Source organism: Pararge aegeria, chromosome 20 (assembly GCF_905163445.1).
Source record: "Pararge aegeria chromosome 20, ilParAegt1.1, whole genome shotgun sequence".
NCBI lineage: Eukaryota > Metazoa > Arthropoda > Insecta > Lepidoptera > Nymphalidae > Pararge > Pararge aegeria.
In genome coordinates, this window is record NC_053199.1 from 14712289 (window position 1) to 14736134 (window position 23846).

The 23846-nt window shown below is 36.1% G+C and overlaps 2 protein-coding genes across 3 annotated transcripts; both read right to left on the minus strand.

The window, feature by feature from the left end:
- Positions 1-412: 412 nt before the first annotated feature.
- LOC120632573 (importin-11) lies at positions 413-19704 on the minus strand. Of its 2 annotated transcripts, none has more exons than XM_039902471.1 (17): positions 19479-19704; positions 17644-17788; positions 15571-15791; positions 14424-14583; positions 12807-13053; positions 11701-11982; positions 10236-10417; positions 9355-9540; positions 7996-8095; positions 6943-7151; positions 6254-6457; positions 4949-5141; positions 3881-4133; positions 3291-3517; positions 2466-2595; positions 1289-1484; positions 413-570 (listed from the first exon to the last, which is right to left on the minus strand). In XM_039902471.1, exons 2-17 carry the CDS (start codon positions 17776-17778, stop codon positions 466-468), a joined length of 3030 nt encoding a protein of 1009 aa, XP_039758405.1. In that variant the 5' UTR covers positions 17779-17788; positions 19479-19704; the 3' UTR covers positions 413-465. The 2 variants fall into 2 exon arrangements, with proteins under 2 accessions (XP_039758405.1, XP_039758404.1); XM_039902470.1 differs by having other exon boundaries at positions 1289-1496.
- A 1795-nt stretch (positions 19705-21499) lies between these two features.
- LOC120632833 (arrestin domain-containing protein C31A2.12-like) lies at positions 21500-23404 on the minus strand. Its single transcript, XM_039902858.1, has 6 exons — positions 23287-23404; positions 23035-23169; positions 22744-22949; positions 21946-22113; positions 21682-21864; positions 21500-21595 (listed from the first exon to the last, which is right to left on the minus strand). The coding sequence occupies exons 1-6, from the start codon at positions 23402-23404 to the stop codon at positions 21500-21502; spliced, it is 906 nt and encodes a 301-aa protein (XP_039758792.1).
- Between the last annotated feature and the right edge of the window lie 442 nt (positions 23405-23846).

Consider the following 23846-nt stretch of genomic DNA (forward strand, 5'->3'; position numbering starts at 1 on the left):
GTTCTTGAATTTAAAAGCATTATTACTATAAGCTCTGATTTAAAAATTTGGTAGTTTAGTAACTTATCTTTCGGAAACCTGACGAATTATTGTTGTTTGTATTGATTGTATTGATTTCAGCTAAGTAACAAGTTATTTGGATTTAAACAAAAAAAATAGGAAATGACGTAAGAGTTTTTTGTAAAGTGAGCGATCGCAATGGTACTAGGGAGCCATAAATAGCTAAGAGTAATTTGAATGTATTGTAGCACACTGTATTCCTGGTACTTTTGTGGGCTGGGTATTGATCTAAGCATTTTTGGACTCCCCACTTTACAAGTGCATAAAAAGGTATTGAATATGAAAAGAACTGTTGGTATAACATGACTGACTGCATATTGCAGTTGTGCAGCTTAGTTTAAAAAAAGTAAAATATTACTAAAGACTTTTATTATTTTCAAACAATATTAATAATTATATATTTATTCATAGAGGTATATACTCTCTGATCTGTTGTAAGGTGTCCTTGTCCGTTGATTGCAGTAATCGATCGAATGTTTCGGGTCCCACTTGGCCTTTCAGTGTTTCTAGCTGAAATTTAAATAAAGCATTAGTTTTAAAGTTTAAGTGTTTTAAAATTTAAATAAATCATTAGTTTAATTTTTTTTTTTAAATCATGTTAAGTTCTCCTTAATTTTATTTAGTTACTTAATGTAGGGTTTTAATGGTAACATAAATTAGCAGTACCACATCTTTCAAATGTTTTGATGGCCTGAATGAAATTTTATGTATTTTAATATACACTATTTATTTGCATGCGGTATTTACCTATAAGTAGCTGGACATTTTGTCTTTATACTGTATAAGCCAGTATAAATTGTTTTTTGAAATGTAAATGTGGTGGTAAACCAAATTAATCAAACAAAAAAAATTTTTTTAACTCCAAACAAAAGAGCCTTTAGAGAGAAATTCTTTTTTGGCATACTTCATCCTTTAGACGAACTTCCAGTCGCTGTGGTCTAAGTGGGAGGTCCCGGGTTCCACACCCAGCAGAGGCAATTTGGGAATATAAAATTTTATTCTTTTTTTCTGGTCTGATCTTGTGGGAGACTCTTGTGACGTGGCTAGTTACCACCCTATAGACAGCGATAAAAAAATATTCCCCTTAAAGCCCCATTCTAATAGCGATGCAGTGGTACTAGGGTACCATCAGTTGGAGTACATTAAAATTACGTCAAGACGTTAATTGACTTATTTACATTTTAACAAAATTTACAGCTACAGGTTTCTAGCTTTTTAGCTACCGTACCTGATGGTGAGTTACGGCTCGCAGATCAAGGGTCCTGGCCGGATGAGCGGCTGCAAACTGTCTGCGACGAAGCTCGTGGGCGGTTATCGCCCCCTCCTCCCCCGCACCGCTTTCAACCCCGCCGCCCCACCTCGCCGCACCCCCGCGCCCTTCTAATGGAGAAGCGGGTCGCGACCCCGGCGGAGATACTAGGGCACTATCAACAGAACTACTATGTTTATATCCTCATAGTTAAAACCACAAACTAAATAAAATGATAAAGGCAATAAAAATGTTATAAATGACGGTATAAATAATTGTTAAAGATTACATTAAGGATAACAATTATTCATTGTAAATTCAACAAAATCTCCTGAGGATGCTCCGGTTTCGGAGCGAAACGTGCGTAAACGGGTACATTGCCGAAGATCTGTTTGGTGTGGAGCATACGAATTTTCCTGATTTTCGCGTAGTTTAGAAAATTAAGCTTAATAATTAGTGAGATATGAAAATCTCACTATCCATTGTTTTCACACGCATATCGTCTTTTACACGATTTATCCATCTATCCAAAACCATGGCTTATAAAAAGAACAACACTTCTCGCAAAGAGCACATCCTGCAACATGTCGCCCTGTGTCCATCAACCTAAGGCGTAAGTGTTTAGCCTCATATGCCTGTAATTACACCGGCAACCCCAGCCCTTCAGACCGGAACACAATATTGCTACAATCATCATATCAACACATTACTGGCCTACTACAGCGCACGGGTCTCTTCCCACAATTAAAAGGGGTTAAGGCTGTAGTCCACCACGCTTGCGCAGCGCAGATTGGTGGACTCCACACACATTTGGGAACATTATGTAGAACTCTCAGGCATGCAGGTTTCCTGCAAAAACCTGCTGAAAAGTTAAGAGATGCGCGCTGGGATTCGAACTCGCCCCTCGAAAGTGAAGTCGAAGTCCTGCCCACTGGGCTATCACAGCTTCATTGCAACAACCAATGGCGTGCACTTCATGCACAAGAGCACTGCCTACCCTAAAATTTATGCAATTTTCCTGCTGTATGCATACCCTGGTAAGAAACCTAGTGCACGCCACTGGGCCAATGCTACCTATTAAATAGGTAGAAAATAATTACTGGTTATATACACAAGAAACATAATAAAGAGTCAACAAATTAAAATATAAACTCACTCAATATAATTCCCGGAATCCTCCATTTTCATGAGGTCGTTGAGAACTTCCGACAAATTAAGCAATATTGCTGGAAAACGTTCCAGTACTGTTTGATTTTGTGTTGTTAGCAACGCCGCTAGGCCCAAACCTGAAAAAACCAGTATTATCAACCAGTTAATCAATATTGACACTACCATGCCATGGCCGTACGTAACATCATACGCAAATTAGAGCCTTAGCAAGTCCTTAATCAATAGGTATAGATTATTGATTTTGGTATTGATAACAAAAAACTTAGCAGATAGTTCACAAACGCTTAAATACGTAGATATTTTCGAAGTTCGAGTGGTACAACATTTTGTTTATATAGAAATGACGTCATAATAGTTAATACCGCGTTTCACCTTTAATGGCGGATCACCAGAATTTTGCAGTTTTTTTATTGAAAATAAATACATACCAATCTCACTTCGAAAATATAAATAAAAATACGTTTTTCATAATACATGAATCATATATCATTATATAAATACAATATTGGCACAGTGGGCAGCGACCCTGCTTTCTGAGTTGGATTGAAAAAAAATTTCCAGTTGTGGGAACAACTGGAAATTTTTTTTCAGTGTCTGGGTGTTTGTCTGTATATTATAAGTTATATATATTATTAATTAAAAAATTCATCAGTCATCTTAGTACCCATAACACAAGCTACGTTTATTTTGGGGGATCATTGCGATGTGTGTTTTGTCGTAGTATATTTATTTAATATTTTAGCGATTCTTTGTAACTGTCATCATACCTAATAGGTATGGCTGAGGTTTTGGGTAAAGATCAACAGCTTACCAATGACTTTCCACCTCTCGACTTGAGTAACAAGATTCATTTTCTCCGTCCACACATGTAAGAGCCGACTCAAAACTTTGGCAGGATCTGAGTCGTACTCCGCGAGGCCCACCGAAGCCTCTTGTACAGCTTTGTAAAAGAGGTCAGACGATAGTAGAATGACCCGGGACAATAGGCACAGTCGTACCGATAGAACCATCGGTAAATCGTCTCCTTTTAGAAGACAACTGAAAAGAGCATGTTTTTATATTAAAACTCCGCATATGGTTCTGCACCTTAAGATCCCGTACAGAAATTAAGACCCTGGACAGATGATATTAAGCGAGTCGCTGGGAGCCGCTGGAGGCAAGCGGCCCAGGACCGTGGATTGTAGAACTCTGTTGTGGTTTGTGGTTGTCTGTTTTCCTTATCCTAAGGTTGCCTGGCAGAGATCGCTACTAAACGATAAGGCCGCCTTTTGTATACTGCTTCCGTCTGTGTTTTTTTTATTCTTCTTCTGTATTTTATTTTGTGTGCAAATAAAGAGTATAGATAAATAAAAATAATTATTAGTAATGATAAACTGTAATTTAGCATGCAGTGGTACTTACTGTATTACCCTAATCAAAGTTGGCCAAATGACCTTGACCCCCAAGAAAGTGTTCCTCTCAGGGTAGTTCACACTTATACATATTTCAGCCATCTTCAGAACTGTAATGACACCGTCCGTCCGCAGATCGCTGAGCATATCGTCAAGTACTGTCATACATTTAGCGCCCGCACCACTGAAGAACTCCTCAGGGCATAGGAGTGCATATGCCTGCATAATATATACTACCACTCTGAGATGTTCAGTCGATGGCTCTAAAAGAGAATTTAACAAATTAAAATCCATTTATCGTAGACTTTATAAAACCACAGCATGCTGTCTATTCAATTTGATACAGTGTGACCTTGAACGCAAAATTAATTTCAAAAGATAGTCCTCAATTGGGAGTTTCAGCAGAAAGGATCCGACTTATATTTGTTGTGTATTTAAGTTAATTTAGTAAATTAATTTGTGGGTAGACCGAAAACGTTTACGAATAAACAGCCGCAATCAAGCAGCTGGTTTCATTATAATATTGAGTAGTCTCAGGACACACCAGTTATTAGGTAACCGAATTACGAAATACTGTTGAAGGGTGCATAAGTATTTTTCATATAGAATTACTCTGTACAATAGAAAGAAGCATATTTATTCTTCCATAAAAACTAATTCAAAACATTTTAAGTGCTTACTTCCAAAAACCCTATTGAAGATAAAAGACCTACACACGCATAGTACCTACCTAATAAAGTGACAGGAGTCACTTGATTTTAATTTTACATGTGTTTTGATTAAGAACTCTTCTCTTTTGACATCTCTACAATTTTGGCGTTGGATTTTGGGCAGTTACGGGTCAGTTTAGTCAATCGGGGTCCATTGACAAATACGACGTACAAAAGTCTCAAACATGTTAAAAATTTATCTTTGTAATTAATGGGTTTATCTCAATTAAGTACGCCCCATATCCTGAAAAAGCTAACTAGAATGTCTTACAATTTTTGGCCGTTTTTTTTTATTTTCACAGTACATATACGTAACATAGTAAACAGTTATCGATTATTACGCTTTGGGGTGGATATAACATACTCACCCAGTATGGGATAGAGATTGTGTGCCAACTGAATCAAGGCAGGATCGCCTGTGGGCGAAGTCTCGATGATAGCCAACCAGAGTTCTAAAGCGTCTTCCAATAAATACACGTGAGCTGGTTCGCTGAGTTTTGTTGACTCGTTTATTACGTTTAGGACCCATGGTCGAACATTTGGCGCGCATTCACCGAGGGCCTGAAAATAAATTCCACTGTAAATAAATCAGGAACCCGCTTCTAAGACCGGCTATAACTAGACTCTACTCCAACAGGTAGGGTCTAATAGTTCTTAGAAGATACCTGGAATCGTAAGCTTTGATATTCGAAAGAAGTTTAACTAAAATCTAACTAAACTTAAGTAAATCCAAACCAAACTTTAACACTATTTTGGATCAACAGCCAGAAACTACAGGTTAGGCGCAAGTGTATTATTAAATGAACTGTGTTAAATATACATTTAACAATTGCAGACCACCAGGAGAATATAAAACACAGAGAGTAACTGCAACTGTCTAACTATTATTTCGGAAACTAAATACGAAATGTATAATTGAGACGCGCAAATTTCCTTCTTTTAAGCAAAAATTTAAGGAGTCCTTATTTTTAAAAGACAAGTTACTATGCAATTAATGATTGTCACATAGATAAGGTGTAAATAATTTGATTTGTGTTTGATTATTAATATTATTTGAATTCTAGCTTTAGTAAAATTCTAGATTTAGTAAATTTAGTAATATAAAAATTATATCTACCACAATTTGCTTGCTTCAAGCGGAATTCGGTTAAAAGCTAAACATAGCATTTAAGCCCTGTACGATTAGTACAAGATTTTCTCGCTCGCAATTGCGGCTTTGTATTCGAGTATCGAAATACTTGGACATTAGAGTTAAATTGAATAAAAAATATAACAATGAATTAAACATTTAAAAAAGCCCCGCGATACAAAATAAAAATGTAATTCGTCGTTTTCTGGTGGCGGCCATCTTGGATTTGAAATTCGTCATAGTGTATAGTATTGTACTAGTCAAGCCATTTCATTTGATACCCATATTGAGGAAGTTATGGTATCCGCCATTTAGTGACGGCTGCCATCTTGAATTGATTTTCATTAAACATAGCTAAGAACACTCCCAAATCATTCACCTTTCAGACAATAAATACAAAAATCAAAATCGTCTCATCCGTTCGGTAGCTACGATACAACAGACAGACACACACAGTCACACAAACTTATAACATCCCATCATTTTTGCGTCGATTAAAAAACATTAAATTACCAGGAGATCATAGGACGCAAAGATCGCCTACCTTAACGAGATGCACTAGCGCAGCGAGCGCGGCCGCTCGCAGCATGTGATGGTGGGCAGCGTGTAACGCCAGCGCGGGCAATGCGGCGAACAGCGCGCTCGCGCCCTCGCCTCCCCCGCGCGCCACAACCCACTTGCAGCGATCCGTCACGTACGACACCACGTGTAGGACGTGCATCTTAGTTTCGCATTCGGAGCACTCGACCTGTGCATGATGACTAATGTTGAAAAAACTGAGCACTATATAGGTGCCCAATTGGCGTACTGGGCAATGACTCTGCTTTCTGAGTTTTTTTGATTGCCACAGCTGGAAAACGTTTTGTGATGAACATAAATGTTTTTTTCTGGGTGTTCATCTTTATATTATAAGTATTCATCAGTTATCTTAGTAATCATAACAGAATCAACGCTTACTTTGGGACTAGATAGCGATTGTCGTAATTTATTTATTTGTAATGGAACTACAGCAAGAGAAATTGCAGCATCGATATTCAAAAGTCGAACAGACAAGGTTCATCGAGAGGTAAATTAAAAACAATTCGTAAGAGTGCCTTGCCTTCGCGACGTCCGACCAAAGAATTTTCCAGAAAAAGATGGATTTTATTTTGTAGTTTTGTTTTAAAATAAACAAGTGTTTATTTATGTGTATCTTAAACTTGGCAAGTTATACGTCGTAAACTTCTAACCTACCAGGAGATCATAAAGTGCAGAGAGTGCATGGGGCACGAATGGTTCGAACTGTTCGACGTCGAAACTGAAGTCGTCCATTGTACTTCGCAGCGCTTCAGCCGCGGCTAACTTCACTGCGGGGTCTTCTCCCGATCGCGTGAGTGGTTCCAGCAGGCAAGAGTACATTGCCGGTCGAATGGATTGAGATGCTCTTACACAACACCATTGACCTGTAATGTATAAAACACATTTATAGTAAATTACTGCAGCGGCCAACATAAGACACCAGCAGGCTTTGATGGACGAACGTAAAGTCCATCAATGTTTTTTTCAAACATATGTTCACATGAGCCCATTTTTGCAAATACAATCAATTTTCAAAATCAATGACGAACAACAATAATTCTTAACGCGGATTTAGTTAGTTAACGTTAAGGAGTTCATTTTTTTTTTTCAGTATACATTTTTCTATTTGCAAACCGCTTCGAAATTTAAATTACACCTTTGATAAGTTACCTCCTTGGTATCCATGTTTCGGAGTAAAAGATGGCTCTATTTTTAAAATATACGACAGATATGAGTTAACTATGTAACCGCTACACCACGTCAGATATGGATTTTCATACAACTTTTGCCGGCCAATGCTCGCATGTATTTGGCCAGTACAACAATTTCGATTTATCTCGTTGTCAAAATAATATCCTAATTTTCAAGCATGTTTGAGGAAAAACTATTAGAATATCTATCCTTGTGAAATCATGTTTGATTATTTGTGTCTAGCTTTTTACTGTAATCACAATTGATGGTTCTTGAGGATTTAGTCTAAGGTAGAGCAAGCTACCATGAAATAAGCCTTATCAATCTTATAACTAAAGGCGGGGTTCCTTTACTATATAAATGACAGGAAAAAAATATTTAAAGATCTACTTATTATAAATGAAAGGAAAAAATTATTTAAAGATAGGAAGGAGGAAGCGGAGGTTTTTTTTCTCGTGTGAGAAAACGTAAAGGTTCAGACCCTTTGATGTAACGCTATTCTATGATAGAAAGGCGCTAACTTCAGTAACTACTTACCAATAAGCTGGCAAACTCTTCTTCTTATAATTCTGTAGTTGTTATCCTTAACTTTAATCTCTTGGCTCAATACTTTAGTGAACCACTCGTCGAAGTCAACCTACAAATATATAATATAATATATTTAGCAAAATATGTAAATGTTTTTGACGAAATGTGAAAACTATGATTAAAGTTCTGCAGCAAAGACTTTTAGAATTCAAAAAAATTCAAATTCAATATTCATTAATATCAAGGAGGCCTACTTTATAAGCCCTTTGAAACGTCAAGTATGTATGGTTTTTTTAGTGACTCTACCCGGTGGTAAAGCAGAATCAGAAATCAGATTCTAACGAGAAGAGCCGGCAAGAAACTTTTAGCCAATTATACATTAAACTGAACGCATTCTTGTCCAAGCAAAGACTAAAGAGTTAATTGTCAAATGTCACTGTGTCAGTACAGTCTGTTAATTTACCTCTAGCTGTAAGGTTGGCGTAATTTATTTATTTATTGTTAATTAACTAAAACTGAATAAGCCCAATTGAAGTAATTAATTGCAAAACTTTACAACGTGTAACCGAATTAAGAAAATACTGTTGAAGGACGTATACGTATATTTCATAAGGAATAACCCCGTAACAATATCAAATCAATATTTATTTTTCCATACATATAATTCAAAACATTTTAAATCTATACTTATGTCAACCCTATTGAAGATAAAAGACCGACACGCGCATAGGACTAACGCTACACGATGCGTACCTTTATACCATATATAATAGATATAATAAGTGAGACGAGTAACTTGATTTTAATTTTGCATGTGATATATCTGATTTTTTTCAGAAAAACTATGTCAGTGGTTTACTCAAAACCTATTTGCGTAACTTTTTCACAGAGAAGTCTCAGAGTCAGTAAATAATTTGCCTCTAAGGCCTTTGAAGTAATATTGCTGTTTTTATATACAACGTGTATAAAATAAAATGGAAAACTTGACTAATTCAATAGATGTTATAATGACTAATGTCAGAGGTAAAATAACTGTAAATTATTTCCTTCCTTGCGACGTAAGAGCAACAAAATGCTTGTAACGTAGAATTAACATTTATATAATTTAATTACTTTATATAGATCAGTGATTAATGTTTGACACAGGAATAAAATAAAATCGGAGAGTGATGCTGTTTAAATTGATTCGCCATCGACCACGGCATACCTCAAACTGCGCTCTTCCGCTAAAACCACGACGAGCAATCTTTACAGTTTCAAAGTTGACACATACCTGTGCGAGGTCGCGTGGAAGCGCGAGTAAATCATGACGAGGCCTAAAGCAATAAGGTTATAAATAGATAGAAGAGACAGATGCATCACACTCACATCATCATACAAGTCAAATGCGGCAAGTCCGACGGCGTTATAAATGGCATCCTTTTTCAAAATGGCGGGCAAGTCGTCCGGTGACACTTGGCTCTCCTGCAGCGAGGCCAACAGACGAACCAGTTCAGGGGCCAAGACCGAGCGGAATTCGTGAAATAGTTCCATGAACACTGCTTCTGTACAGGGCTGAGGGATACAAATCAGTTACTGTTGTATTGGATACATGTTTAGAAAGGATTAACGTAATCTCAAATGCAAACACATAATTATATTATTTTAGGTTCATATAGTTGAAAAATAATACATCAAAGCGTGTGAGCCAGTAATGTCACATACACATTACTGAGAGCGCATGTGCGTGCGTGTGTGTGTGTGTGTGTGTGTGTTTGTGTAATTCTCTCTGTGTGTGTGTGTGTGTGTGTGTGTGTGTGTGTGTGTGTGTGTGTGTGTGTGTTTGTGTTTTGCAGCGTGTACTGCTGTACCCACTGAGTACGAACTTGTTTGCAATATGAAGATGTGTGTCGCAGAGTTTCTGAATGCTTGTCTTATCCAATACCTACGACTTCTTCTGCACCCCTATTACCCTAGCATATACGAACTCAATACATATCAGTTAAACTCGACTCACATAATAATTAGTTACAAGATGGCAACGAAGAATTGACTTACAGCGCGTTGAGCAATATAACAATTCCCGAAGAACCAACTATCTTATAAGATCTTATTAAAAACCGTTTTTTCTATAACTTTTTTTATAGAAAATGTTTGGACCAGCTCCAACGTCAACACTTTTCCGGTAGAAGATTTTCCTTAAAACAAATGTTCGTGCTTCTATGTAAAAAATGGAATGAGTGATTTCACTAACTATCTAGGTAACTTACCCTCAAGCTATATTTCCATGATTCCCCAGCCTCGTCGGTAGCAAAACTTTCCGGTTCAGCATCCCACAGCGCTAAGTCGTCGGAGCTTAAAAGGAAGTAGTGCGTCACTAAATGCCTGCACATGTGACAAACAGTGTTTTGATCGAGCACTTCTGTCTTCATTTGATGCCCTTGGAGTATCACTGTTGGACAAATCATTGAATATGTATCTTAAAAGTAAGATAAGACGACGCCTCGGTCTAAAATCTACATACTCAAGAAGCTAGTAAAGCCTCTGTCTTTAATCCCATTACGATTTGCTTATCCCAGTACAAGCAGCAAACATCTTACGGTTCAAGGTGAAGAAGTAAGCAAGGGGAAATCTATCATCCACATGGTACATGGTAGATTCCCAACAAGATGGACAGATCTAGTCAGATCTACAAATCCTCAACTACTTTACTGAGTTTTGACGCATTGCCACCAATTGAAACCACTGGAAGGAGATCGCAAGAGCCTTTATAAGGGATCGCAATCCAAAGTAAGACAAGAGAGCCCATCGGTCAAACGTCTCCAAACTCAAGATGCTAAAACTAGAGCATTGCGTCTTTGATACAGTTGGGAATTCTTAAGTTTTTTGACCAGATCAAAAACAGGTAAGATTGGACATCTTACGGTGCAAGGTTAAGTCGAAGGCAAGCGTCCACATGATCGATTCCCAATAAGTGAAACACTACCTATTCATGGCAAACCAAAAGAAAGATTGCCATACAAATCATCATGGCATACTAAAAGTTGTCTGGCAGATTGCTACTAAGCGATAAAGCCACCTTTTGTATCCCACTATTTTAAGTGTCTTTTCTTTCAATGTGCTTAACTTGTTATTCAGAAATAAACGAGTATGAAAAATTAAGATAGTGATAATGACATTTGAGCCAGATGGAGGCTCTTCCACCGAAACCTATAAAATAAATATACTACGATAAAACACACAGGCTAGATATGCGCATCTTTTTTTATGGGTATAAAGATGACTGTTGAATATTTTTATGAATAATATTCATAAATTTATTTATTTATTAGCTTTTCAAGGTAAACAAACAGTACTATTACACATAAAAGTAATGTCGTATTTTTATATAACATAAACCAATGATTTTTCTACAACTTAGTTATACATAAACGATAACATTAATCGCAATTGCTTAGGAATTAAGTACCAAGCGAAAATTCTACAATATTTATACAGTTATACCCTTATTTTGCCATAATTATCCCCCAAAAAGTGCCAATTTAGACGAGAGAAATGTCCGTCTCACAACATTTGCTGTTAAAAGTATTGCACGCACGAGATAAAAAGCTATTTGCAGAAATTACAGATAAACACACAGACACTGAAAAATATTCAACAAAAAATTTTTCCACTTGTGGTAATGGAGCCCACAGCCTATACAGGTGATTAAAACAAAAAATAAACATTACTCACAAGGCTCCTTAACCTGCTCTGTGCCCTTCGGTAACTTAAATTCAGCGCATTGCATTATCCCCTTCACAATATTCAGGCACTGTATCGTGAACCTCTCATACGTAAGAACCATCCCTTGCTCAGTGAAGCAGTAGTATAGTGTGAACTCCAGAGATGGCCGGATAAGAGGCACATACGAGTATGGGTGCAAACTTAGCACTCCTAAAGCAACTTTTGTGAGATGTATTATGAATTTCTCACATAACTCCAGGGGGTATATTCCGCGGCCTTTGAGAAGTTTTCCTGTGAAGAATACATGTATATTTTTTTTGTTTCCTGAGCTAGCGAATGCTGATGTCAGCACGGGTGTCTTTATTGATATTGGTCATACATTTCTGCCGAACAGCTGAGAGAGTGTCAGACATTAAGTCCACTCTAGAACAAGCTCCTTGTTATGTCTTTAAGCCCACAAAGGCAATGAAGAAAAGAGTGAGAATACTGATATTGTAGAAAATAGTGAAAATACTGCAATGTAAAGGAGTTTTGGAATGACCATAATGTTAGATACAAATAACACAGTGCACTTCTATAAACACAGCCCAGTTCAGCATTAATTATTCTTAATAATATCTTATATATAATATTCATAATGACAATTTCACAGATTGTTTTGACACATTTATAAAAATTAAACAATTAATTAAATTATTCACTGAACTCGAAACTGGGTTTATGTCTAAGAAAGGAGTGAGCCGTCTACTACGACACCGTGAAATGACCGTAAGCTATAAACTTCATCATCATCATATCAACCCATTACCAGCTGTCTTAAAGGCACAGGTCTTCTCCCACAATGAGAAGGGTTTGGGCTGTAGTCCACCACGCTGGCCTAGTGCGGATTGGTGGGCTTTACACGCCTTTGAGAACGTTATGGGGAACTCTCAGGCATGTTGACGTTTGTTTTTTTCGCTCTCTGTGAAGCTGTGATAGCCTAGTGGTTAGGACTTTGGGGGAGCCGAGTTCGAATCGCAGCACATCAAAAATTTTCTAAGTCTTGTGCGCTTCAAGAAATTAAATATCACTTGGTTTATTACCTACAATATATAAGAGATAAGAGATATACTCACTGCACTCCAAACTGGTCTTAGCTCTGTCGAACACAACATTAAGGAAAGCAACCGCATCTTGACATTCGTGGGGCTTCTTAAAACCAAATACCGTGAGTTTTCTCAAAATCCTTAGACATAACAGGGCCTTTTCCAAATGTTCCGTGATCATTTCCGTAGCCGCACCCTCTTGTATGTGACGTAGGAAAAGTTCCGTGTTCTCGTGCCAGAGATTTAGTACGAATGCGTATATTGAGTTTGTTAATTCCTTAAAAAAAATTAAATTTCAAATTTAGTTTTATTCATTAATTTACACTTTAAATGATAAGTATCATCGGGCAGTATAACTTGTGTGAAATGATATCACCAGTTTTGTGAGTCTTAAGCCTAGATTGTTATTTTAAAGACAACAACAAGCAATTTCTATAAATCGCCTGCGACGGTAAAATTTGGTATTTTGGCATCAAATGGCTGTGTTTCTAAAGTGAGTAAAAAACCCTTAAGAGCAGTTTGCGCACTCTCAAAAAACGTTCGCACGGTTTGTTAAATGGTGCCAGCAGCGTCTTATGTCACTTTAATAATAAAATAAATAAATAAATATACTATGACACTACTATGACTATGACTAGCTTGTGTTATGGGTACTAAGATGACTGATGAATATTTTTATGAATTACATAAATACTTACAAAATACATATCAACACCCAGACACTGAAAAACACTTATGCTCATCACACAAACATTTTCCAGTTGTGGGAATCGAACCCACGGCCTCGGACTCAGAAAGCAGGGTCGCTGCCCACTGCGCCAGTCGGCCGTCAATTAAGGCTAATTTAGTGTGTTATGAGTATGAGCCATTCAGTATGCCAATATGAGATGAATTTCGTAAATATAACGTTAAGGACACAGACAATTTCAACTGCTGTCACAGTGGCTTTTCATTAATCGTGTTGATTTAGTGAATCTACAGTGCAATAAGTTGCTTAAGTATACAAAGAATACTCATCAGCATCATTAATTCAACCGATTAACGTCCACTGCTGGTGTTTTGAAGGGAGTTTATCATCGCAAGGTTGCCTGCCTTTCGGTATTCTATAGGATATATTTCGGAGAGTGTGCTCAAGAGCTGTTTGATCTAGTTCCCCCTCGCCGTTTTACCATCGAACCGCGAGACACCGCAAGGATCTGCATCCCTACGTAGTCGATACACCGCGGACGCGTACGAAGCGAACGGAAATGCGAAGATTTTCGTTTCTGATCCGCACCGCTAGGATCTGGAATGCCCTTCCAGCTTCAATTCTCCCCAGTACCTACAATATGAGTACCTTCAAATCAAGAGTGAATAGGCATCTTCTAGACAAGCGCGCTCCACCTTAGGCTGCATCATCGCTTACCATCAGGTGTGATTGCAGTCAAGCGCTCGTCTATAAACATTTAAAAAAAAAGTTCCACAATCCACGGTCCTGGGCCGCTTGCCTCCAGCGGCTCTCAGCGACTCGCCTGATGCTGTCTGTCCATCTAGTTGGGTGCCGACCTACGCTTCGTTCACCGGTGCGGGGTAACCCTTGCCCCACCTGAAGACCCCAACGTCCATCGGTTCTGTGACAAAAGAATACTAAATCTATTTATATCTTACTTGGAATGTTCGACGATCGGCGAGTAATCGTTTCGAAGCTAGTGCCTTCACGACGTGATGGAATATTAGTAAGGATCTGTGCTGCATCAACGGTTGAGGCGCTTTCATCGCGCCTATCAGATCTGGGAGTAGACTGGGCCAGCTTGTTGGGCAATCGAACCTGAAGGTGATGATAATGCACATCATTAGTAACCGACGGCCAATTAGCGTAGTGGGCAGCAACCCTGCTTTCTTGGTCCTAGGCCGGGGCTTCGATGCCCACAACTGGAAAATGTTTGTGTGATGAACATGAATGTTTTTCAGTGTCTGGGTGTTTATATGTATATTATAAGTATTTATGTATATTATTCATAAAAATATTCATCAGTCATCTTAGTGCCCATAACACAAGCAACGTTACTTCGGGGCTAGATGGCGATGTGTGTATTGTTGTAATATATTTATTTTTTTAGACTTTCATTAAGCAGATAACGATGGAAAGTAAAAATGTGTTGAAAAGGAAACATGCTTTCCTACAATATGCATATTAACTCCTGTGTTATAAATACCCAGATTGTAAGAAAGAAAGAGCCCAGAATCATCCATGTTTGATGAAGAAGATTTAACAATCCCACTGAGATTATAAGACGAAAAGATGGTGGGGTTTCGATTTGCAGCATGATGGTAAGAAGGGTATTCCTAAAGGAGGGAAAGGATAAATGCAAAGAATTAAGAACCGTTGTCACAACTAATATTGAAACATCAAAATCCACTCCACTTTAGAGTGGTTTCTCGAGCAAACGGTCAGTCACTTCATACCATTTAGCAGTTGACAGTAATTATTTTACCTTTTAATAAGGGAAAAAAATTGTGACCTAGCAACCAGTGGCGTGCACAGGGTTTTTGACCAGGGTATGCATAAAGAAAGAAGATGGCATAGCATTGAAAAATCCTTCCTCTTTATGAGTTATACAAAAATTTTAGGGTATGCAGTGTTTTTGTGCATGTATGAAGTGCACGCCACTGCTAGCAACATTCCACCGTTGTAAAGTGAGACTTGCACGGGGCGTTTTTACTGTTATTTTGGACACAATGCACTGCATACAATAATGGCTGAATGAGGATTCCGCTTGGTTCTTAATTCAATGGGTAAAGGAACAGTATTTACCTTGCAATCTTAGCAATTAACACAGCTTGCTGTGTGGCTATCTGCGCCACCGGCTCGCTCAAAACTGGCGTTGTTAGCAACCCCTGCCTTAGCTTCTGCTTCTCTTCTTCCGTGATTGCGTTGGGTGCGTTCCTACGCCAGTACCTGTCAACGCCGTTCTTGAAGCACATCACAGCCAGCCATCGCACATTCACGTCGATGGAATGATTCGATAGAACATTCTAGAAAAGTAATATTGTTTTTATTTATTGTAAAATGCAAAACCAAGTGATGCTTAGAAAATCACGGTGGTACTCATCCAGTGCCGTGCACTTAATACATGCACAAAAGCACTGCTTACCCTAAAATTAAAATATAGCTCGTACCTATAGGACGAGGATTTTTGTCGTTTTATGCAATTTTCCTGCTGTAAGAAATCCAGTGCACGCAACTGTACTCATCAGAACAACTGTATAAAGATTCACAACTTTTGACCATTCGCCAGCTGTATATCCTGCACTAGAGCACTAGATATAATCTCATTGATGCATCAATGTTTGGGAAGGAACTGGCCTAAGATACGGGAAAGATTTATCGTACTGCGTTTTTCTAATAAATATTTTCTATTTCTATTTCAATGGTATGCCATATCAACCTATTACGGGCCCATTGCAGGGCACGGCTCTCCTCCCACAGGAGGAAAGGGGGTTGTGGCCGTAGTCCACCACGCTGACCCAGTGCTTTAGGCACTTTAGTGGATTTTAGGCACAAATTAATGGTATACTTAATATTTTAAAACTGATTATTTCCATAATATAACAACGTTACTCACTATCATTAATACACCTAATGTCATAAAATTAATACGATATAATGTACAAACTGACATCAATATTAGATTTAATTAATCAGTGACTAATTTTAATAATTTATTTAATAATTTAAAATAACTTTTATATTTTATATCAACCTCAGTTGTATTCAAATGTTTACGCCAGGAATGGCTGAATGCATGTAAATTTTTGTGTTTACAATAAAAAAAAAAAAAACTTGAATGAGATTCGATAGGCTGACAATCTTGAACGAACAAGCAACATTTTTCCTTGGCTATCTTTACAAGAAAGCTCTATTGAAATATGGGCCTTTGAAAATAGATTGTAACAATAATGTTTGCTAATAAATGTCACCGCAATCGCAAATATTAGTAAAAAGTTATTTATTTTCAAATAATCAGCTGGTAGGTATGCAAATTGTGCCAAAAGGGTCTATACTCAGATCTACGGCACTCCCCTAACACCAAAAGCGTGATGCAATAATAAGAACTTGAGACATTTATTTTGTAATGCAGTTATATTTGAAATGTAATTAATTTTGAAATTATTGAAACACAACATTGAAACTTTGACAAGAAAAAATGTATTAGCGGTTAGTTTTCTTAAATAAATAAATAAGCGTGATATTATAATATATAGTTAAATCACGATAGTCCAACAGGATCAAAGTATTGTTGTAAGTAGGTTTATTTTATAGAGGAATCCTAATAGCTTCAGCTTTTTTTCTAATTCGATTACATTCTCCCCTGGTGGAGATTATGCAGTCTTAGATGGAAGAAGGTAAGAGGTACAGCGGTTATATTAATACCCCTTAATTGTCTTGGAGCTGGTCTAATACCTCACAGTAAGGCTTATAATTGCCATACCCTAACAAGTTAGCCCACTACAATCTTAAGACTGCATCATCACACGCCATCAGATGAGATAACAGTCGAAAGTTAACCTGTAGTGGAATAAAAAAAAATCCAAACATGCATATCTCAAAAATTTCTTTCTGTATTTTATATTTACTGCTGATTAGCGTGGTGGGCAGTGATCCTGCATTCTGAGTACAAAGGTGTGGGTTTGATTCCCACAGCTGGAAAATGTTTGTGATGTAATACAAGCCGCATGTTCATGAATGGGTGTCTCAGTTTTAATCTTTTTTATTATTCAAGAATATATTGATTGGTTATCTTGGTAACTATAACACAAGCTATGCCCCTACTTTGTCGTAACATGGTGATGTGTGCATGTTGTATTATATTTGTTTTATAATTACCAGTAAGACTGAGTAGTAACCAGGTTCTATCTCCCATTCTTGAAGCTTCTTTTCAGCTGGTTTCAGTACCTCAGCATCTTGACTGGTAGCCCTATTGAGTGTATCTAGCACCAATGCATATATGTTGGGATCCATATTGGCTCACCTATAATACGATAAAATGTGAATAATGAATAATGTAAAATGTGTATTAATAAAAACATCATTATTTTTATATTTATGTCACCAAGCTACAACCTGCCCGGGAAGAGCTTCCAAACCACCTAATAAGAGAAAATTTTTATTTCCTAATTGTTGCTGCCAGGGATTTAACCTAGTATCTCCAAGTTAAAACCACAGTGCTCAGTAGAGCAATGCTCAAATAGAGGTTAATAAAATCTTCCAAAGCATACACTACTACAAAGTTGTTTTCTTCCGCAATAAAGCAGCAACATTATTACCATGTACGTAGCATAATATCATCATAATCATATGCAGCCTAGTAATGGGCTAGCGTAAGCAGGTGATAAAAATTATATCGCCCGATTTTTATTTATTTTATTTATTTTTACTCTGCATTAGTGCTCGGATTTATCGCTAAGTAGGGATCTCTGTCAGGCAACCTTAGGATTAGGAAAAATCTAATCAAGCCAAAGCACAGCAACAAGGCATACCTTTATTATGACACCTTTTATTTAAATATTAATTGCACACATGAGTCTGCTCGGAGAGTTGATAAAGCTGTTAGAGAAGTTAACATTTTGTTCTGTCCCAGGGACAAAAATGTCTAGCTGCGTATGCTAGCTAGCTGTGGTTATTTAGGAGATAGACTTTCACTATAAGTTGGTGTGTTTTAGTGCAAGTTTGCAGGTTTTAAAAATCATAATCATCATCACATCAATCCATTACCGACTATGCTGGCCAACACACACACCTTTGAAAACCTCTCAGGCATGCAGGTTACCTCATGACATTTTTCTTTATTAGATTTATTTTAGGGCTTGCCTAACATGGTCTCAAACATACTGATACACCTACTGGTTCTGGCTCTTAACAGAAAAACTTTATAGATAACAATCTTTGGAAATGTATCTCAGGACTATACTCAAATTCAAATTCTTCATTCACACAAACCTCACACCTACAACGCATTCAAACATATTTTTTTTTATTGTTGTTGTGAGGAGATGGTGAAACTAAAGCTAGGAGGTGCTCTGATCTGAGAAGAAGCCCACAACAAACTTAGCCCAGGTGTTTCTTATTCACCAAATTAAATAATTCTTAAATATGAAATCAAATCAATTGATATTCAAGGTTTTTTTTATCATTTATGTAATCCTGCATATTAAATGATTCTACTTGTTTTTTTATAAAGATTTAATTTGACATCTGACTATTACAATCAACTATTTCTAATTCCTAAATTGAATATTATCAACAACTAGAATAATTACGCAGTCAGGCAACACTTCACATAATATTAACTGATCAGCTGTTAAAACAATAATAATCAGCTGATGTTCAAAAGTATAAAATATAATGATTTCCTCATTTTAAAGGACATATACACAAATAATCGCAGTTAAAACGTTACAAGACACCTTACGGGCATGCAATCTTATAAAATAGCATGACGATTCCACCACAACGCAGGAACCGGGTAAATTAAACAACACCGGAACATTACACGTAACTACGTAGTTTTAGATTTACTGTTCGATGTATTTCTGCTAGCTATTTAAACCTTATCTGGGATTTTTTAGCTAATATACGAAAACAGGATGATGCAAAATTATGAAAACTAGTTACATCACTTACAAACTTCGAAGTAAAGGAATAAATAACATAGTACTTACACTTGACGGCCAAAGGATAGAGGATACAACATAACCTAATATTTACGGATACAATTTACATTACATTGTATGGGTACGTTATACCATTTGAAACCATTACAATTTGAAATCCGGTCTTAGCTTGTAAACAAGGAACACCCATGAATTGAAAAAGATTAGTTTTTCAAACGAACGTAAGGAAGAATGCGAAAGAAAACCACAATTCCCAAGACAAATTGAATTTTTGACAGTGACACCTATCCATAGTAGTCTGTAAATGACACTATTTGTTTTAAAAAAATACTGTAATTTTAAATAGAGCCATAGACATTAACATATTTCACGAAATTTTAGGAAATTATAAGTGATGACTTATTTTGAATATTTTTGTTTTTATGGGGTTTTTAGTTTTTATCTAGAATTATTTCTGTTGAAACTAGAAACAACAGGGCTAAATTAGCAATGAAATGTATTATTTTATACTCTTCTTATTAATGGGCTTGATAGTTTGCCAGAAAGTCACTAGTAAGAAATTTATAAAAAATCTTATTACGTCAGTGCTAGTAAATAAGTCCAATGTTTTTTGTTTGTAATTATGTAGGTTGTCACACGTTTTGGTGGTGCTAGTGATGGTTGGCAGTCGATGAGGTTTGTCAATTTTGTTTTTGTCTTTTCTGTACGGATTAATCTCGGAACATCTAGGCCGAATCTAAAAATCATTTCATTAATATAAATATAGTGTGGGAGAAAGTACAATATTGGGGCAGGGTTAAAAAAACATCTTTGGATAAGGTTAACTAAAAATAATTGTTATGAAATAAAAATGACTTTATTTATTTTGCATATTTTATGTCGGTAGGTATATTGACATGCAAGTCTTTCCGCCATGTTTCCTTTACAGTTAGAGAAGCAAAAAAAAAAAACTGCTACTTATTTAAATGCTTCAAAATTAAAATTTGGTCTTCCTTATATTTCACCGATCATTCTCAAAAGTGATGAAGATCATTCTCGTGTCCTCCATACCACGTGACATTGGCGAAGTTGTACCTAATTGGTAGCCATTAAGAGAAAAAAAACATTCTGTCACCCGAAAGTAAGCGATATATTGAACTTATCACTGTTTTTTTTTTAATTATTTCATTATAAGTTGAGATTTGATTTGGGGTACCATGGTAAGTGATGATGCAGTCTAAGATGGTAGCGGGCTAACCTGTCAGGTGTATGGCAGTTATAAGCCATAACTGTCTAAATCGCTTGGCAGCAGGTATTTGTCGATATAATATTTCAAAGTCCTACTATAATATAAGGGACTACGTAATCAATAAAAAAGCTTGGGTTTGAATTATTGCTCTAACCAGGTTACTCTTCTAATAGTTTTAAATGACAATGTGAGATGGTGATAACAAAAAAAAAACACCCGGCTAAGTTAGTTGTGGGCTTCTTCTTAGACCAGGACGCGTTTGGACCCTCGTAACTCTAGTTTTAAGTTTACGTATATGGTTATCGCCATCATCTCACTTCCGTGTAATTCTCATGTAATGTACGCATCAAAAGTGCCACCTATGGGCCTACTTTAATAAAGATATTTTTGACTTTGAATAGTAACTAGCTACAGCCAAAGAGTCTACACCCACAACATGACCCTCAACGCTGTATCTATTCCATTTTTTAACGGTGAGACTAAGCTGTTGGGCTTAGTAATCAGCAGCTTTTACCTCACCAGATGCGTAGATCAATTTTTGAGTCACGTCAATAATGTCTCAAAATAATGAAAGCTCCAAAACAATCTAGTCCTTGCTAAAAGCAAATGACAACAGACAAGTTCTTATTAGTATTTGAGCAGATTCGGCAGCTGCTTTCACTTTTGGGAAGAAAATGAGACGCTGCAAATGTAACTCAGTTTATAACTTTACTTTATAGTATCATATTCATATAATTTTATCAAAATGTTGGGTTTGATTTGATAAGTGAGTCTTCATAATAATAATAATTTTAAACAATATTTTAAGTAAAAATTATAAGTCTATAGTTTACTAAGTATTTTATTTGTAAAAAATATCATGGGATACTGGAACCGATGCAACTGCTACTGGTATATCGGTATACAGGGGCAGATGAAACAGAAAGTTAACCTTCACCTGAAATTTTACAAAATTAAATTAACGTATTTCTGTAGGACAATAATATTATTAGGGTTTTAATTAATATTTTATATGATACATACTTGCAATGCATACGAAATATCAACCATGGGATCCCTCTGATTAATCGTTGAAGGGATAACTAACGGAACTTCCAGACTAAACATACATATTTGTTTTGCAAGATTCAATATTTCAATATATTCTGTTTTACAGACAGTCTTTTCACTACTGTAATATCCAGAACTCACGTTGTAATCTACTTTCTGTAGAATTGAAAATATAAGATTAAATAACCTATGACTGAAATACTAAGTTATTAACAAAGAAACCATTTCAATTCTTACTTGAATTAAAGCTACGCTTATTTTATTAACTTTTATCTTATTTTCATTCGTTAGAATAGCTTCAAATGGTATTTCTTGCGTGGATGCAAATCCTCTGTACGTTTTCAATGTTAGCAAAAATTTTGCAGAATTACCAAACGTTTTTTGTAACTCATAAACCATAGGTATCTAAAACGTAACATAATTATATTTTTTTTATAAAGATCTATCCAAATGTAACTTTGTCACATGTAATTATCAGCTTAACTAGAAATTTTTACTTCCATATTGACGTGACAACGTCTTATAAATTGGTTTGCCGGGTGACACTTCAAGAAACTGCGTTACGCTCCGCTCACGTTATGCGCTCACAATGAGAGCGAGTGAGAGGCACGCGTCCCTTCCACTCGGGCATGGTTAGCCCGCCTAAGAGCGAGAGAGACAGACATAAAAAGTGAAAGGCACGCGTCCCTTTGTAGTAAACGCTGTTTCATTGTACGCAAATGTATTGCAAGTTATTGTATGTATATTTGTATATAAATACGTATGTATGTGTAAAGGTAAAAATAAAATTTTGTTAATATGAAATTCAGTGCGAGATTCTTTGTATAAATTAATGTTTTAAATATAATTCTTTGTTGTATAAATAAATGTTTTAAATTGTTACTATTATTTCATCCTTCTTCCTACTATACGAATGAATATTCACATTAAAATTATTTTACCACTCAAAGTCGTTGTCACGTAAAACTTTCGCCCGTATACCGACTTTACAGGCAACCAATTTTTTTTTAAATATCATATTGCGTTGAACATTACCTTATATTCCCTTATGTGATTTATATTAAGACTATTCATTACAATGAACGGAATAACATGCTTTGATTTTATTTTAAATGCATTCTTACTAGTCATTATTATTCGATAATATACTTTTGCAACAGAGTCCTTGTAAGTAGGTGGTAAATCAGCTGGTAGCATAAAGTCAAATTGGCAACTCATTATCCCAGGTTTAACAGTTTGAGCTGAAATAAATCAGTATATAAAGGTAAATAACTCAAAAATTTTAAATGTTTATAAAGATGAAATTAAATAGTATAGATATTATACCTTGTAACTCTTTAAACACATCCATGGAAATATCAAGAACTTTTTTTTGTTGCGAATATATTTTTATATATGGCAATGTAGGTGAGGGCCTTGACCACATTGCTTTCGTTATTCCGGTAACTTTCAAATACATTTCTTAAAATATTTTGTAAATTAATAATTGCAAAAAAATGCATAACAAAAGAAGAAACAAAAAAGCACATCTTTATCTAGGATGCGTGATTACCAATGTTTCTAATTTGTACGACTTACGTTCTACTTTGCGCTTTTGCTTTAACTCTAAAACCACTGATCCAGTAATTATATCATTTGTAAAATAAACTCCATTCGAACCCCCATGCAAAACAATAGTACAAGTATCCCACACCATTACTTTGGTAAGAACGCACTGTATTGTAGTTAAAATACGATCTAATTTTGTATCACTTTGTATTGATGTTTTCGTAGAGTAGCTATTACTAAAATCGGCGTTACCGTTTATAGAATAATATGACTATAGGAGAATTATCTTCCGAATATTCTATGAGATAAGATAAAAATTATTAATAATAAATAATTGATAAAGCGGGTGTCACTCATGAGTTTGAATAAACATATTTTAAGCCTATTCTAAACGATACAATTTGATTGTTTAGTCAGATTGTCTAATGTGGATTAATGAGGATATAAATACTGCGTGAAGTGTAGGTGACTCTAAAATCTACGACAAGCTAACTGGTCTTTTATAGCGTGAAAGTTAACTATGAGTTATTCGGAATTGAAAGAGCGACATTGAAATTGTAACAATACTGTCCCGCAGTTTAATAAACTAA